We start from the raw sequence: 17,017 nt of genomic DNA, 5'->3' as shown, positions 1-17,017 counted from the left end.
GCCCCGCAGAGCAGCAGCACATCCGGCCACGGCTTTCAAAATAAAGGGGTTTCTTCAAGCACGCAGCAGCAGATGGTGTCGATTCTTTTCTATATGTATTCTTGATTTATCAATCAAACTTTATTGATGTTGCACTTCAGCAAATCAAAATGAAATTCAAAGTGCTTTCAAGCGATTGAACAAAAAAAGCACGTGATATAAAAACATGTTTAGAGACTAAAGAAAACCAATTGCAACAAAATGAATAGATTAAATAATTACAGATAAAAACAAGCACTAAAATTATAGCAGAAAATAAGATAAAATACTGCACATAAAATTTGATTTTAAAAGTTTAATGAAATATAATATGATAATAAGAACAACAGGTGAATGTAAATATAATATTTTATATATATAATATAATATGATATTGTATTGTAAGGCTATGATAAAAAAAAAAAGTTAGAATAAGTCTGAAAATGTAAACCATGAAAATAATAAGACACTAAATAAAAGCCAGGCTGAATAGATATGTTTTTAGTTTATGTTTAAAGGTATCAATATTTCAGTCTCCTTTACATGTATTGTTCTTTTTTAATAGACAAAAGGCCGTAATGAACTTGTGAAAGTTTAAATCCAGGGACTATTTGGAGGAAGTCAGTCTATGTGAAAGTGTTATATATCAGTAAATATTAATAATAAAAATCATGAAATGTGAAATAATCAAATGAATTATTAAAATTCATCCCATTATTATTGTTATTGTTATTGTTATTTCTCCTGCTTTTTGGCAGTTACGGTCTAATGCAACTTTTATTCCGGTTCTGACAGATTGCATTTAAAAATGATCACATGTGTAAAAAAACACTTTTAAGGACAAAATTGTTAAAATAAAATAAAATTGCATCACAAAAGATTAAATTAGGTAACTGTGCAAAAAAGCAGGAAGAAATAACACTTAAACACATTTTCTTTAAATATATCAATCAATTCTCAATGTCATGTTCATATTACACATTTGTATATTTGTTTTATTGTCTTTATTTACTTAGTTAATATTTAATATGGTTTGGTAGGGCTATTGTCTTCATAACTTCTTTAATTAAATTCGATTCCTTTTCCTTTTCATCAACACTTTTCTGTGGATTGTAAATTTGGTTGCAACAACTTAATCCAAAGATTTGTCTTTTGTCTGCTTTGCATCTCTTTTTATCGAACATATTTGAGTTTTGCACTGTGAATATATCATTTTGGCTTTTGAGGAGTTGTTCTGGTCTTTTATGGCAATTATTTGGCAAAAAATAATCAACAGATTAAACAATAATGAATTTATAACAATAACAATATAACAGCTGCAGTCCTACTGTAAACAACAACGGTAACTATGTATTTCTAGGTGCTAAAGTAAATACAGCTGATAAAAAATGAATCCCTGCAGTAAAAAATCATTTCTGCTCACGGAATACAAACTAATAAAGTTCTTAATTGAAGCTTGTTATCCACTCAATCATTCCTTTTATAAAACTGCTTCACTTCCTGTTTGGTAGCTGCTGCTGCTCGCTGCCTTGACGCAGCTGACTGGGGCAGCAGGGGTGTGTCCACAGTGCAGCAGAGAGGAGATGTGGAGAATATCTAGTCACGAAATTACCCCAGTTCCCCATCAACCCACACTCAATAACTGTTAACAACAATTATATAAAACATACTCACTCTGAAGATTCTGTGATATTAATCTTAAAAAGCTGGACCTGTCAGTGATCCCAGTATCATTATCCAATTATCATCCAAAGTCTCTCATTAAAATGCTTAAACACGACCAAACTCATGTCCAAATTTGTTCATATATTTTTATTCTAATATAACAAAAACACAAAAACAAATCATTTTCAAGGTTTCTGTTTGTCAAACCAAAACTGATTTATTATTACAGTCTTAAAACAAAATAGGCTATAACAACCTGCAAGTGCCATATGAGCCAATCCCATCCGAAACTCAGACGGGACTGCACACGCCTAAATTGTTTCAAAAGTTGCAGCTAAAACACATCGTCACCGAGTGACCCAGTTTAGCTCGAGAGGAAGCGCTAAAGTGCTCAAGACATTCAGAGATAAACGGAAGAATTTCACAAGAGAGTCCTATGATACAGCTTTTTTTCATTCAATGAGCAAAGCAACGAATGAAAATGAGGATGTTGACGGTTTTTATTTAGCCAGCAGCTGTTGACAGAAGAACAATACTGCTTTTGCAGAAAGGCACACGAGGCGGACTGAAGTCAGCAGGCAGTCCGATTAAAGTCAGAATCAAATCGAAGGAGTCCTGATCACGGATGTTTGATTAGAACTGGATAGGCCACTTCCTGATGTGAAGAAATGACCTGGATAAATGCACACTGAGATCAAATGGATTACAGTCCGATGAGTCATTTTGCAGTTCTGACACCGAAAAACATTTATCCACCGTTTATAGATCTACTTCTTTTTGCAATGTAAATTTTGGAAAAACGTCTTCTTGGTCCAGATTCATTTAAAATACACTTTTAGATTGTGTGTGTGTCTGTTTCAGTACGTGGATCGAGAGAAAAAGCAGCAGTGTTTGTGTTCTCGTTGTGGGTTCCTGTTCCTTCTCCCCGACAGAACAGGTGTGAAAACAGAGATCCAGAGTGGTTTACTGCTCCTTCTTGTCTCCCAGTTTCTCCATGTGCTTGTTGTACTGGTTGTCGGTCTTCAGCAGCTTGTCCCACCAGGTGAAGGTGGAGGCGTAGTTCCCGACGAAGTTCATGTGGTGGAAGTCGTGGAAGCGGGTGCCGGCGTAGAACGGGATCAGGTGGAGAGGGTTCCAGGGGATGTCGTAACCACTGAGAGGGAGCAAGGAAAGAAATCAAGTCTGTCAGATATTTGTTTAAAAAAAAATAACCCTTTTTTTAAGAGTCAGTATTTACAATTAAAAAGATCCTTCCAGCGAGACGGATGGAAGGTGATCATACAATTTGTTTTTTATGAGGGTGATGTTTCAGAAAGAACGCAGTTAATTTAGTTTGGTTATCTGCCATGTGATTAGATTAAAAAAAAGACAGCTTCTTTCCTCTAATGTTCCAGCAAATGAAAATATTTAATACTTAATACTCATATGTTTAATTAATCATTTACATGAAGATGAAATAAAGTCTGTCTTTTCTCAAGAGCTTTCTTTTTTCTTAGAAGGCCAAATTCTTAAATGCTACACGAGAAGAGAAACTGGTGTTTACTTCAGCAAAGAATGAAAAAACATTACTTATTCATGTTTATCCGTATAAAAAAGAATCTAAATTGATTTTAGCTCTCTCTCTCTCTCTCTCTCTCTCTTTATGTGTGCTGTTGCAAGTTTCATGTTTACTATACAGTAGCTGTGATGAATTATTTACTCTATATGTCGTCTGAATTATGAAAAAATAATGTGTTATTTATATACGATAATGATCAATAAAACATTATTCTAAGAGAATGTTTTAAAAGCAAAATTCAAAAGTATGTAAAAGTAAAGTCCTCAACAAAAAAACACAAAAGCAGGAATATGAATGGATCCGAGTGAAACTAAATGTAAATAAAATTCAACAAAATGTTTGAAATCTAATTATGTTCCAGATGATATTACATTTTATAAAAGTGAACAAAAATGTAATGAAAATCCAAACCAAAGCTCCGAGACATGACGTGTAACACAATTAAAGAATCTAAACAAAAAGAAAAAGCTAGTTTGATGAATCTAGAATTTGTGGTATTGTTAATACCACCACAGTATGTAAATATAACTATAAAAATATAAAAAAAAAAAGATTGGCAAAATATAAATGTCTTAGTATTCAAATAAAGGCGTCATGTCAGCTAATAATGTGATAGTAACATCTGGTGTTCTCTGCGGCCCTCTAGTGGTCGACCTCACAAGTCACTGACTCGGATAACACGATGAGAAACGTGCCGCTCCACATGTAACCGTCCTCTTACTGTACTCTCACTGTAACCAGTGATGTAACTGCTGCTCTGTTTGCTTAAAGAAATGTACATCCTGCTCTCCACAGAGTCATGGCAATAATCAATCTAACGTAGCAGAGAGAGGGAAGGAAAGGGGGGTGGAAGAACAAAAAATGGCAGGGAAAATGTAGAAGCTGTTATTGATTCCTACCTGTGGACATCAATGGTCTCCAGCAGGCGGAAGGACACCCAGGCCCACAGGAAGAACACGTGGTTACAGAAGAGCATGATGCCGATGAAGAAACCAGCACCCAGGATGAGAGTCTCAGCAGGATGAGCGTATTCTGCCTGCATGCCGAACGGAGCCTGAGGGACAGCAGACACGCGGGTTAATGAGAAACTCTGCTTCAAACAGATTCACTGGAAAACGGTGCGTTCATGTTGAATCTATTGTCATTATTAATGCATGTTGTACTCACGGTGAACTCGTGGTGGACTTTGTGGATGTATTTGTAGACCTTGCGGTGATGCAGCGCGCGATGCAGGAAATAGTGCCAGGTGTCTTCAACGACAGCACAGCCAAAGCACTGAGCCAGGACGAACGGCCTGGAGGAGGAGAGCCAAAGAAGAGGGTCATTTATTTGATATCATATTGTAAAAAGCATTGTTGGGTAGCCCACTGAGTGTGTGTCGACGGTACATGTGTCTTATTGTATTTCCACTGACCAGCGTGGCATGGAGTCCCAGTCATAGGGGATGTTGAAGAACTCGGTGAAGTAGTAAGTCCCGCAGATCAGAGGAAGCTGGATACAGAAGTGGTTAAACAGCAGCATCTTGAAACATCTCCACTGTTTCTCCCAGGTTTCAGGCCTGTCCTGCACACACACACACGCACAGAGAGACGGTTTGTTAAGAGGAATGGCGTCTTAGATTTTCAAAATTCAAAACAACCAAAAAACCCCCACACAAACCTGTTGGATCTTGTATTTCTGCATGAAGGGCATGAACTGGAAGAGGAATCCTGGCAGGCAGAACAGGAAGTAGATGAACTCGTGGACGATGAGCGACCCCCAGGTGGCAATCTGGAACTTGGTGTAGTTGTCCATCATGTAGCCCCAGGCGTGTTTCAGGGAGGGCTGGAAGGGGTTTTCCGGCAGCACTGCATCGACGTACTCCACCGCCAGGTAGGCCGAGCTCAAGATGTCTGCTGTGCCGTTCGTCGCCATGATGGTCTGGAGAGAGAAGACTGGAGGACAGGAACACTGTGTCACAGGTACGTGTAATCATTACAGTTTATATTCTCTGCCAAATCATACCAAGATTGTCTTTTAGTCATAACATTAAATGTGCCCTAATCAAAACTACACCAAAACTCAAGACTATTTTTATTCAGTTTACACCATTTCTCAATCAGCCTTGTCCTCATACAATCACATTTTATACCTAAAAACACTACATGAAACAATAAATATTATTTATAAGCATGCACAGACACTTTTATTGACTGTATGAGGTACTCAGATCATTTAATTGGGGTCAAAGCTGCTGTAACATCAGGTTAATGGTTCTGTTTTAAGTCCTGCATTCAAAATGTAAATGAAGTAAGAGTTGAGAAGAGCTATCAGCAAAATATTATACAAACATCAAAAGTGAAAGAACTTATAATGAACAATTACCTTTTTTATTTGTATGCTACTGTTACACAATAATTACTGGTTCATACATACAGAGGCAACATTTTAATGTTACAGCTAGCTGCTGCAGGGATATCAACTTTATACTGTTCTGGGTAGATGAATCTATAATCATGCATCATATCTTATAAACGCATTAAAAGGTTTTGGGTTTAATATCTGGATCTACAACTGATGACTTCAGCTGTCACATAAATTTAGCGCAGTAAAAAGTACAACATGTACCCTGAAATGCACAATGGAAGCCTCGAAGTAAAGTAAAAGTACCATAAAATTATACTTGAGTAAGTGTAACGCATCACAACTGCAACATTTAGACTAGATTTTAAGTAAAACCTACTTAACTCACAAGAATTTGCTCATTTTTAGAGCTAAATGTGCACTGAACTTCCACAAAAACAACAACAGACGCTGCAAATAAAATCACCTCACGTCCACGTTCATATTTTTCCCTGTTACAAACGTTTACTACACCACAAACACTCTCACAGCTGCCACAGAGTTCATTAAACTCTCACAGAAGAGACTCGGGAGGCTCAAACACATCACCGACACCTGACACTGGCTCATTATTAATGAACAACTTCTATGATTCAGATCACAAAACAGGCCTAATAAATGTTCTTTCACCACTCACAACCCGACACCTGCCTCTGTTCTTCGCTCAAATACATAAACAACAGATTCACATTAGCTAAATTCAGCTAACTGTCTCAATTCCAGCCACAAACGACGCTGAAGTCTCACCTTCCCGCTGAACGTCCCGTCTACCTGGGCGAGAGGCGGCCGGCCGGGTGAAGTACAGTCATATAGAACAATCTGATTGGCCGAGGGGAGAGGAGACTGACGTCGGGGGGCCGAGCGGCGTCGCTGATTGGTCCGCGGGATGGAGTGATGATAGTGAGACTGTCGGTTTCTAAAGCAACGGCCAATCAGAGGCGAGTTTTGTCTTTCATAACGTTCGCAGTGTTGAAGTGTTACGAGAGAGGAGATGGGGCGTTCAGAGAGCCTCTGAATCATACGTGAGTCCTTTATCTGTGATTTAAATGACTGTAACTCCAATGTCAACACTGGAAATGTTGTACAGGCTTTCAGACAGAAAGCTATATATAAAGTGTGGTATCAGTCCAATTATTTACAACTTGAATTATAGCCTGATTCTGATGTGTTTCTTTTATAGAAATAAAATCATATATCCCCTTTATTGTGGTTGATAATATCTTTTCAGAAATGTGGCTATATTTATCCCACTCATGTGTGTCTGTGTTGTACTTCAGTTCTATAGAGCTGAGTATCATCTCAAATTTTAGTACTAGTTTCTGTGGTAATTACAAAAAGATAATCCAACCCTTCTTTGTTTACCTTTTCTTTTCACAAATCACACACAAAAAATCAGCATATATTCTCAGATACAGCCAATCAGGCCTAAAGTCATCTTGACTGATGTTCCTCACCCTTTTGAATATAAAAATTCTGAGTTTGCATGTCTTAACCAAAACTACATAATGTCCATGTAGTGCCTCTCAAAGGGTTATCTGAGGGGTTGTAAGATGATGAATTGGTAGTTTTTTTCTGACCTTTTCTCTAATATTTGCATTTTGTTAAATTGTCAAATCATTTCAAGTTATTTAGATTAAACCATCTGAGACAACAAAAAAGGGTTATAGGAACCACTTTTATTCCTTAACAGTTGCTTTCAGTTTATATCTGGGTTTATCATGCCAAAAGTTTCTAGTAAATAAAGTCAGATAAATGTAGTGGAGTAAAAACATGCAGTGGAGTAGAAGTGGAACTATTAACCCTCACGCAACTGTTAAAAAGGAAAAAAATGGAAAAATCACACATCAAACCTCATTTAGTAAAATAAAATAAAAATAAAAAAACAGCCATAAAAAAAAATATTAATATTATTTTCAACTTTTACCTGGTTACATTATTTCATAATTCTGCTAATAACTACCAAATATTCATACATTTTTGGGGTTCTAACCTTTTAAATACCAGTTTGTTCATATGATGCCACTTTTTAAAAATGAATAAAACAAAAAATACAAAAATATTTCATTTTCCATATACTTTATTTATAGTATATTCTTTGGTAGTATTTTTGGCAGTTTTTGACATGGAACATTTTATTTTTGTCGTACTTAATGTGGTGTTTTAACAGTTGCATGAGGGTTAAGTTTTATTATTAGCTAAAGCCTCCTATAGGCCACAAGGGAAGTAGTATGTACACGGCCTATGGGCCAAAATACATGTTAATAGCCTTATCTGGTGAAAAATAGTGAAAATTACAAAAACTCATCCAGGACCACAGATTGAAAGCCTGAGACAATGAATGCATGTTTTCATGCTGGGATGGCAGTCGATTGAAAAAAATAATAATAAATGGTGCATAATATGAAAACATTTTTAGCCGTCTGTCTGTAGCATACACAGTGTGTTATAGACATATTATAAAAGCTGAGGGTGAATTAAAAGAAAAGAAAAAAAATAAACCTTGGTCAGAATGTATGCAATATGCATTAATACAGATAAAATTATCCAAAAAAGATAGATGAGAAACATGAAATGTATCAACAGTTGAATGAGGGTTAAGTAGGCCTAGCATTAAATAGAAGTGAGGTAAAGTAGGGTACAAGTTCCCCAACTATGTACCTCTGCAGCCTGCGCATTGGTGTTGCAGTGTCGTTCTCCGCCTGACCGCTGGGTGGCGCTGACAAAACACCAGCTGCTGTTGGTTCTGTTTACTTCCGGGTCGCAGAGTTGTCGGATTGTGCTTGTGTTGGACATGTTGTTTAGGATTGTGATAGATATTTGAGTGCGATCAAGCAGTAATTATCAAAAACCTTATTTTCCTCAACTGTGCTGGTTTGTCCAGACGTACACCACCAAGATGACGGAGGTAAGTCGAGGTTTGAAGTCTTCTCGCTGCTTTTTGTCTTCGCTCCCGCTCCGGCGCGACTTAACGTATTCAACGTCGGGCCCGGCTAATTGCTGGATCATGTTACGTTAACGATACGATTTCTAGTCTTTATAGAGAACAGACTCATTTATAAACATTGCCGTATTTGTTAATAGTGATGGATAGTATATTTAACACGATGCTTTTCTTCTACAGGATGTTCAGAAGCACTCTGTCCACACTCTGGTCTTCAGATCTCTCAAAAGGACGCATGATATGTTTGTGTCTGACCATGCGAAGTCCATCTCCCTGGACGACGAGAGGTTAGTCTGGCTAACTATTACTGACATTAATGTCTGTGTTTGAACTGTACTTAATTGTGTTTTAAGTAAATTATGGGATTCACAAATATTTAACTGAGCTTGAACCATCCTGTCCCTCCAGTCTTAGTCTAGTCCGAGCAGTTGTTGCTGCAGATTAGATGTTTGTGTTCAGTTTAGAGAAACTGAACAGTGAATTTATGTCTGCTGTCGTTATTATGATTAACCTGCACACAGATCTTAAGACTGGACAATATTATATTTATGAGCTATGTGAACATTTGTAATAATTGTATATTTATTGTATATAAATGAAGAATAGGCACAAGGGCTCCAATTAATGATTATTTTCATTATAGATTAACCTGTTGATTGCTTCCTTGATGACTTGAGTAGTTATTTGGCTTATAAAATGTCAGACGCCTTTAAAAAGTGTTTCCCAAAGCTCAATATAACATCCTCAAATGTCATTTTCTGTTCACTATCCAGTTATTCAGTGTAATATCATAAAGGTGTCATGAAACTAGAAACGTTTTAAGAAGCTGGAATCAGATATTTTTTGTTATGTAATTGATAATTAAAATAGTGGACAACAATAAACAACTGATTGATTAAAAGGCTAATTGTCGAAGCTCTAACAGGCATTGTAACATTTCCTTATATTCCCTGTATTTGCAGCCACAAGATTAAGATGGATGTGAAACTGAAAACGGAGTACGGTGCCGTGTTGCACATGCCTGTGCTGAAGGAAGGGAAAGACAGAGTCTCTCATCCTGGCGGCCTGCAGCAGAGCTACTCACAGCCTGGTGAGGATGAAACAAACACTGCATGCACATCCTTCAGTGTGAAGACTGTATTTCCATTTTATGTCGCTTAGTACTTGTACTCCAGTAGCGTTCAGAAGCAATATTGTACATCTTACTCCACTGTTACAGTTGATTTAAAGGAAATGCAGAGGAAAAAAAATCTCTAACGAAATTGTATCTTTTGCCCACAGAAAACCCAGTATTTAACCATGTTACATAACTGATTTGGACTGATTTGAAGATAATGTTCTTGTTGTTTCTTTATGACACTGAAGTATTTGTGTTCCTCCAGGGGACGACCCAGATTACCTGATCACAGGAACACACGCGTATCCTTCTGGACCTGGTAAGATCAATACTATTATTTGAACCAAACTGCGTGCTTTTAGCAGGGTCATTATAGTGGTCATACCAGTAATTTTCTTTCAACAGGAGTGGCTTTGACTGCTGACACAAAATTGCACAGGAATCCAAGCGAGGGAGGAATCCACTCCATGGCGTTGGCTCTGCCGCCCTCACAAGCAAGGTGAGCCTTTCTTTTCTTCCATAATGTTTAATATGGCAGAAATAACCCAGTTGAGGTACATTTTCAGGACTTTTTCAGGATTTTGACACAATTTATTAATAAAAAATGTGAATTCTGTTCTACTTTTAGGCAAGACGTTAGCCGCACAGCAGCCAGCGTGGGTGATATCCATCACCATGCGGGAGGAGCAGGAAGATCTCACCCTCCGTCGAGTGCTCTGGTAGGTCACTTTATATGTGTTTTTTATTTGCGACCGCTGTAACATCACTGAAAGAAGTGCAGCGTTGATAATCAATGTATTCTTTTTAGTCGCTCATGGAAGGAGGCGGCACCAGAAATTCTTCACTCATGAGGAAAGCACCAACCATGCCCAAACCTCAGTGGCATCCACCGTGGAAACTGTTTCGGGTAACTACAAATCGCTTTGACCCCTATTTTCATTTGTTTATGGATAAAATTGACACTCTGTTATCATATTTGAAGCCCGCATTTTTTTTTAACAGTAGTTTACTTTATCTGGCAGGTCATCAGTGGTCATCTCGGCTGGGTGAGGTCCATCGCTGTGGAGCCTGGGAATCAGTGGTTTGTCACGGGGTCTGCTGATAGAACCATAAAGGTGAGTAAACGTTAAAATAATCAACAATTGGCGATTAAAAAATGATCAAATGTTCTCCAGAAGTTTTATGTAGATGTAGAAGATTATGAGCATGAAAACTTTTTTTTATTTTTAGAACAGCAATTTTACCAAACAGTGTACAATAAGGTGAAGTTTCTGTCTCCCGAGTTTTAAAACTGCTGCTGATTGTCATCATCAGCAAATATCACAGTCATCTCAGTATGTTTACAAGCTGAAAACTGAGGCAGCATTTATTAAGTGTATGATTGCGAGACAGGCTGAAAGCAGCTTTATTACATTCTGTTTTCTTTTGGACCGGATACATTTTTTTTAAAGCGTCTGTCGCTGCAGATTTAATGATCATGTCCCTCGCACCACTTCAGGATGGCACCGTGAAGATGCTATTTCAGGAAATCTTCTGAAATGCTCATTATGTGACCTTGAGGCTGCTTGCTTCTACAGATCTGGGACCTGGCCAGCGGGAAACTGAAACTCTCCCTGACTGGACACATCAGTACAGTGCGAGGTGTGGCGGTCAGCACACGCAGCCCCTACCTGTTCTCCTGTGGAGAAGACAAGCAAGTCAAGTGTTGGGATCTGGAGTACAACAAGGTATGACATGATGATAAGAGGGAGCTTAACGCAGTAGAGTTAATATATTAATTATCTGTGTGTTTATTGACAATATTAATCTGTGTATTAGGTCATCAGGCACTACCACGGACATCTTAGTGCTGTGTACGATTTAGACCTGCATCCGACTATCGACGTGCTGGTGACCTGCAGCAGAGACGCCACAGCGAGGGTGAGCTCATGATTTGCATGTATGAATGATAACCTGAAAATGACGTGATTCAACTTCACAGGTTCAGCTTGTGTTTAAAGAAAGGCTTCACACTGTTGCTTTCTTATAGTTTTCTCTGTTCTGTCAGGGGACTGTAGCTGAAGATGACGTGTAAGCAACTAGTTCTCTTCATGGTTTATTAGCTGAAATAATTGCATTTCTTCTCTGTTTATGCAGGTGTGGGACATCAGGACCAAAGCTAACGTGCACACACTGACCGGCCACACCAACACTGTGGCCACAGTGAGATGTCAGGCTGCAGAACCACAAATCATCACTGGTAACTGTTTTTCTAAGTCTAAAGAAAACCAAACAAATTATTTTGCAGTTGTGTTGATGTTCTAGCAGATAGCTTTGTCTTTAACTTCACTGGTTTAACGTCTTGCAGGCAGCCACGATTCCACCATCAGGCTGTGGGATTTGATTGCTGGAAAAACCAGAGCAACTCTGACGAACCACAAGAAGTCTGTCCGAACTGTTGTGCTGCACCCCAGACAGTGAGTTAACTCAAATCACAACATATATTGTATAGTGTGAAATGATTGGTTTCATAGTAATAGACAACTTTGAATATTTGATTGACTGTCAGTTATTGAGGAAACATGCTAGTTAATTGCTAATTAGTTGGCTTACACTGGTTCTGATCTTTTTTGTTTTGCTTCTTTTAGTTTTGTATAATTTAAAACTGAATAAATATTTGTCTGGTTTGGCTACAACATTGGAAATTTAATCAACGATATATAAAATTAAGCTCCAGTGGGAGAATAATACATCGTTTATACCAGCAAATTAAGAGTTATATGGTCAACATGCTCAACATGTTGTGATCTCACTTCCTGTGTTGTACAGATACACGTTTGCTTCTGGTTCTGCTGATAACATCAAACAGTGGATGTTCCCAGATGGCAACTTCATCCAGAACCTGTCGGGCCACAACGCCATCATCAACACACTCGCTGTTAACTCTGACGGCGTGTTGGTCTCTGGAGGTAATCATAAGCAGCTTGTTTTGTCTACAGAAAATGTCTAGCTTTTAATTTCTTTGATTTGGGTTGATGTTGATTGTTAATCCAGGTCAGAACAGTATTGGATTAGAACAAACCTTAAACTCTTGACTAATTTATTGCTCCCTCTGTAGCCGACAATGGAACCATCCACATGTGGGATTGGAGGACGGGCTACAACTTCCAGAGGATTCATGCAGCCGTGCAGCCTGGATCTCTGGACAGCGAGTCGGGCATCTTTGCCTGCATGTTCGACAACTCTGAGAGCAGGCTGATCACCGCCGAGGCTGATAAGACCATCAAAGTGTACAAAGAGGACGACACAGCTGTAAGTAATGCTGCTATGTTTGAAACCAGTTACGATCTTAGTTTTAGTTTCCGGGCAGAAGAATCTGACCACCCTGTTTTCTTTTTCTTTTCTTCTTCCAGACGGAAGAAAGCCACCCCGTCAACTGGAAACCAGAAATCCTCAAGAGAAAAAGATTCTAATGATTTTTATTTTTATTTGTTCATCTTCTCACAGTAACAATTTTATTTCTACAAAAATGTTCTAGACACAGCCGTCGAATCAGGCAAACTCCTGAAATGAATTGTTCATTTTATTCTAAGATCCATTTGCAGTCTTCATTGTACGATGTTACTCCGACCAAGAGGCCATTTTGGACCGCCAGGAAGATCCCGGAGTGTTTGTTCTTGATGATGACGGCTCTCTGATGGCTCCGGTCAGTCTGATCCACCAGCAGCACCCACTCTGCAGACTGGGACGGACTGGCTTCAGAGTGGACCTGCTTCCTGCGGGGGTCAAACCCTGCAGAGGGCAGAAAAAAAATGTTTGAAAAAAAAATATCTGTTTTTTTTGTACTGACTCAACAGAATTGCCGGTTGTACAGACATGAACAAATATTGCCCGTTTTTCTTCTGGCTTGCAGAAATGTGAAGTTTATTTTGCTCCATTGAATAAAGGCGACATTTTTCACATCCTTGCCGTTTTCTTTTGTTCAGTAAAGATCCGTTTCTTTACTCACCGAGGTATCTGTTGGTGACGGCGTTCCTGTAGTATTTACAGCCGTTACCCTTAATCTCTTCCCAGTAACAATGATCTCCAGGTGTGTCGCTGAGCTCCACTGTGTTTCTGCTGCCATCACCAGTTGGGGGGGTTAGCTGCTCACCTGTGAAATCATGAAAACAGGATTTGTACATGTGTGATGTTTTCAAGCTCAGGGATATGCTTGAATTCAGAAAACAGTTGAGTTTTAACATTATCTGGTGTTTAATCTACACAATCACTGATGTAAACGAAACGTATTTGAGTATTTGTAATGAAACAATCCTGTTATCCTATTTGTTTGTGACCTGGGCATGAAATCAAAATCAGAGAGCATAACAAGTATGATCCAAACATATAATCCAATTTTATATGATCAGACAGTAGCCTTTATTGATTGCTATTGATTGGGTAGGGTTGAGGATTTTTGAAGTTGCATTTAGAGTTCAACAATTTAGATGATAAGGAAATCTTTGGTTTGGGTGCCTTTATTTCCACTCTTATAAAGCTGTATGAAGTCTCAGATTATTATCAGGCTGCCATTAAATTTAAAGGGTTCACCTCAATTACAAATAATTTTCTGGCTTGAATGGTATCTTGCCACGCAGTTGGAAAATGACAGCAACATTTTCACCATGTCCCACTTAACCCAGTGAACAGTTGTCCCTAGAAGAATTTGATACCGAACAAAGAGTTGTTATTAAAAGTTTGGACGAGTATTGTTAAGTGGGGAACTTATTTCATAGTCTGACACTGTGAGCTTCCCCTCAGACAAAGTTTGGAAAAAGCCTTGATTTACTTCCTTAGTTTGGTGCAGTTCATGGATACCTGGAAAAACGGCAACAATTTCCAAAACTACTGTCTCTTTAACCAAATCAAACACATGTAGTTTCTTCTGTGATCTCCTTTTGATTACTACTGTAATATGTTTCACTTCCATTTACTGAGCCTCCCTGAAAAGCCTCACTTTAAAAACTTCAGGTTCAGTCTTCTATATCTACCCGACTCGTGGATGTAGAGCTCCGAGACAGCATGGCGAAACCCTCGGCCCGGTTTCTTCTTCAGGCGGGGCTTCGATGGCTCGGGATCATCCACCACCTCCTTCTGAGGCTCCTCGACTGCCAGGAGGTGACCGGCGTTAAACATGATCTCCTCCTCCAGAGACTGCAGACACATCTCAAACTGCTCCTCATCCTGTTCTGCGTTTCTGAAAACGAAATCCTGACGATTTTACATCAAATTTAAGCACAAACACTCTTTATACCAAAAATAGAGTGTGTCACCTGTGTCCTCTGACAGGCCTCCTCACCTGAAGTCCACCCACAGCAGGCCTGCGGTGATCAGTCCCAGCCACTCACTGGCCTCCCAGTTGTTGGCCAGCATGACGGGCACCATGATGACCTCCCTGGTGTCTGCGTAGTTGAGCTCCTTCTTGCAGCTGCGGGAGGCCTGGTAAGCTGGAGTCATGAACGGACAAATCACCACGGCCTCCTCCACGCCTGCAGCCATCCTGAAAACACACAAATGGACTCAACGTGTCAGCTCCAACATTGTGTCACAGGTTGTGATGGAGGTCCAAACACACTCCACTGTACTCACGAGTCGTTGATGTTCCCCGTCACCCCTCCCTCGATATCCATCCACACTGGCAGACCGTGATCCTTGAGCCGGTTGTATATCTTCTTCACCAGAGCCTGATCATCCCACTGGTAGGAGAGCATAACGTGAGCCGGCATTGTCACTAAAACATCAGCGAGAAACAATCCTGAGTGAAGGTTCTGTGGTGGAGTTTTTACAGTTTGTGGAGTGGCTGAACAAAGCGAGGCAGACAAAGGCAGACTCAGTAGTCAGGCTGTTTGTTTGCTCAGGTACACAGCTCAGGTTACATCTGTTGCTTGGTGACAGCACCGATGGGAGGATGCACGATGGGACAAAGTCCTGCAGGACCATTGTGGGCTCCACTAAAGGCACTTATAGAGCGACGAGACTAAAGAAATGTGAAAACTGAACGTCTGGTGTAATTATAAATGCAATGGAAGGAAAGAGACGTGCTACTGACCAAACACTCAATAACAGTCATTACTGTTGGAATATAGAGCTAATCAAAGCTTATTTTGATTTTAAAGACATAACACTCACAGCAGACACTTTCATTCATTTCTTAGGATACAGCACATGAATCTGGATGACTAAAAACAGGTATGTTTTATGTGTTTGGCATATATGAGTGAGTGCACAAGGGGACTGTTGGGCCTTGGTGGAGGTACGAGATAAAACAATTTGAGCGCAGGGTTAAAGTTGAAAATTTCCTCAGAGTTCTTGTGAAACTTATGCACATTTAAAACTTAAGCTCAAAACTCAGTTTTTGTAACAAGCAGGTTCTTTAAGGATACAAATCTTTCACAGGTTTTAAAAAGCTGATAGAAAACCGACAGGCTTTCTAACTGTCCAGGAGTGCAACGCTATAGACCAGTGAACTGCTATTTCATAACCTGGTGCCTACATTACCCACAATGCAACTTAGGTACCGAGTGACATCACTGGAGGCAATTCTTGAGATTAAATTCAGCTTCCTCTGGAGCCACAAAAGACTTTCTACTACTTTAGTTTGATACCATCCCATTTTCTTCACACATGCGGTAGCTACACTTTAATGTGTTAAATTGGTGGAGTTACCCTTTAAAATCATCTCAACCAGAAGCATCTAGAGCAGTGAAATTAAAGGTACACATTAATGCAGCTGTGATATGAATCAATAAACATCAAATATAATGTTTAAACACTTGACAAGGAACACTGAGTACTTTTACTTTTGATACTTGAAGGACATTTAGCTGATTTCACTTGAACACTTGAACGTATTGCTTTTGAAAGAAGGACTTTTACTTGTAGTGGAGTATTTTCACAGTGCCTTATTAGAACTTTAACCTCAGTAAAGGATTTGAACGCTTCCTCCCCCTCTGACTCAGCCCGGATTTGACCGGATAAACTTGAACTCAAATAAGCTTTGAACAGTGAAAAGTCCCCGCAGTTCTCGTCTGTACCTGTAGAGGGCGCCACCTCGACACTATATGGACGTGTGCCAAAACTGAAGCTCATTAAACTTCTTTTAATTCATTTGATTTAATTAGATTTTCTATCCTCTTTAAGAAAAATCAGCATAGTTAAATCACAGACTGTATCAGCTGAGGTTCCTCTCCACAGTTCAGCCTGCATACCTTTACGCGCCTCCGCTTCCCGCACACTTTATGATCACGTCAGGAGGTGAAACATAGTATGCCACCTGTGAGCACGCGGCACTGTAAGTAATCTGTCGGCCTAATTAAAT

General features: G+C 39.2%; 3 protein-coding genes across 3 annotated transcripts; 1 reads left to right on the top strand and 2 right to left on the bottom strand.

Annotated features, from left to right (window-relative positions):
* Positions 1-1,865: 1,865 nt before the first annotated feature.
* Positions 1,866-6,455, bottom strand: msmo1 (methylsterol monooxygenase 1). Its single transcript, XM_030434066.1, has 6 exons — positions 6,371-6,455; positions 4,901-5,175; positions 4,656-4,804; positions 4,409-4,535; positions 4,141-4,295; positions 1,866-2,836 (listed from the first exon to the last, which is right to left on the bottom strand). Exons 2-6 carry the CDS (start codon positions 5,153-5,155, stop codon positions 2,647-2,649), a joined length of 876 nt encoding a protein of 291 aa, XP_030289926.1. The 5' UTR covers positions 5,156-5,175; positions 6,371-6,455; the 3' UTR covers positions 1,866-2,646.
* A 1,910-nt stretch (positions 6,456-8,365) lies between these two features.
* plrg1 (pleiotropic regulator 1) lies at positions 8,366-13,622 on the top strand. The gene is made up of 15 exons (XM_030423668.1): positions 8,366-8,528; positions 8,745-8,851; positions 9,527-9,654; positions 9,947-10,000; positions 10,087-10,180; positions 10,310-10,400; positions 10,490-10,588; positions 10,704-10,796; positions 11,259-11,408; positions 11,500-11,601; positions 11,818-11,920; positions 12,029-12,137; positions 12,490-12,629; positions 12,779-12,972; positions 13,074-13,622. The coding sequence occupies exons 1-15, from the start codon at positions 8,520-8,522 to the stop codon at positions 13,131-13,133; spliced, it is 1,533 nt and encodes a 510-aa protein (XP_030279528.1). The 5' UTR covers positions 8,366-8,519; the 3' UTR covers positions 13,134-13,622.
* LOC115585359 (uncharacterized) lies at positions 13,208-16,015 on the bottom strand. The gene is made up of 5 exons (XM_030423680.1): positions 15,289-16,015; positions 14,999-15,199; positions 14,691-14,896; positions 13,670-13,813; positions 13,208-13,452 (listed from the first exon to the last, which is right to left on the bottom strand). Exons 1-5 carry the CDS (start codon positions 15,423-15,425, stop codon positions 13,244-13,246), a joined length of 897 nt encoding a protein of 298 aa, XP_030279540.1. The 5' UTR covers positions 15,426-16,015; the 3' UTR covers positions 13,208-13,243.
* Positions 16,016-17,017: the final 1,002 nt, after the last annotated feature.

Source organism: Sparus aurata, chromosome 1 (genome assembly GCF_900880675.1).
Source record: "Sparus aurata chromosome 1, fSpaAur1.1, whole genome shotgun sequence".
Lineage (NCBI taxonomy): Eukaryota > Metazoa > Chordata > Actinopteri > Spariformes > Sparidae > Sparus > Sparus aurata.
The sequence above is the reverse complement of the archived record's forward strand: the minus strand, read 5'-3'. Positions and strand labels throughout refer to the sequence as shown.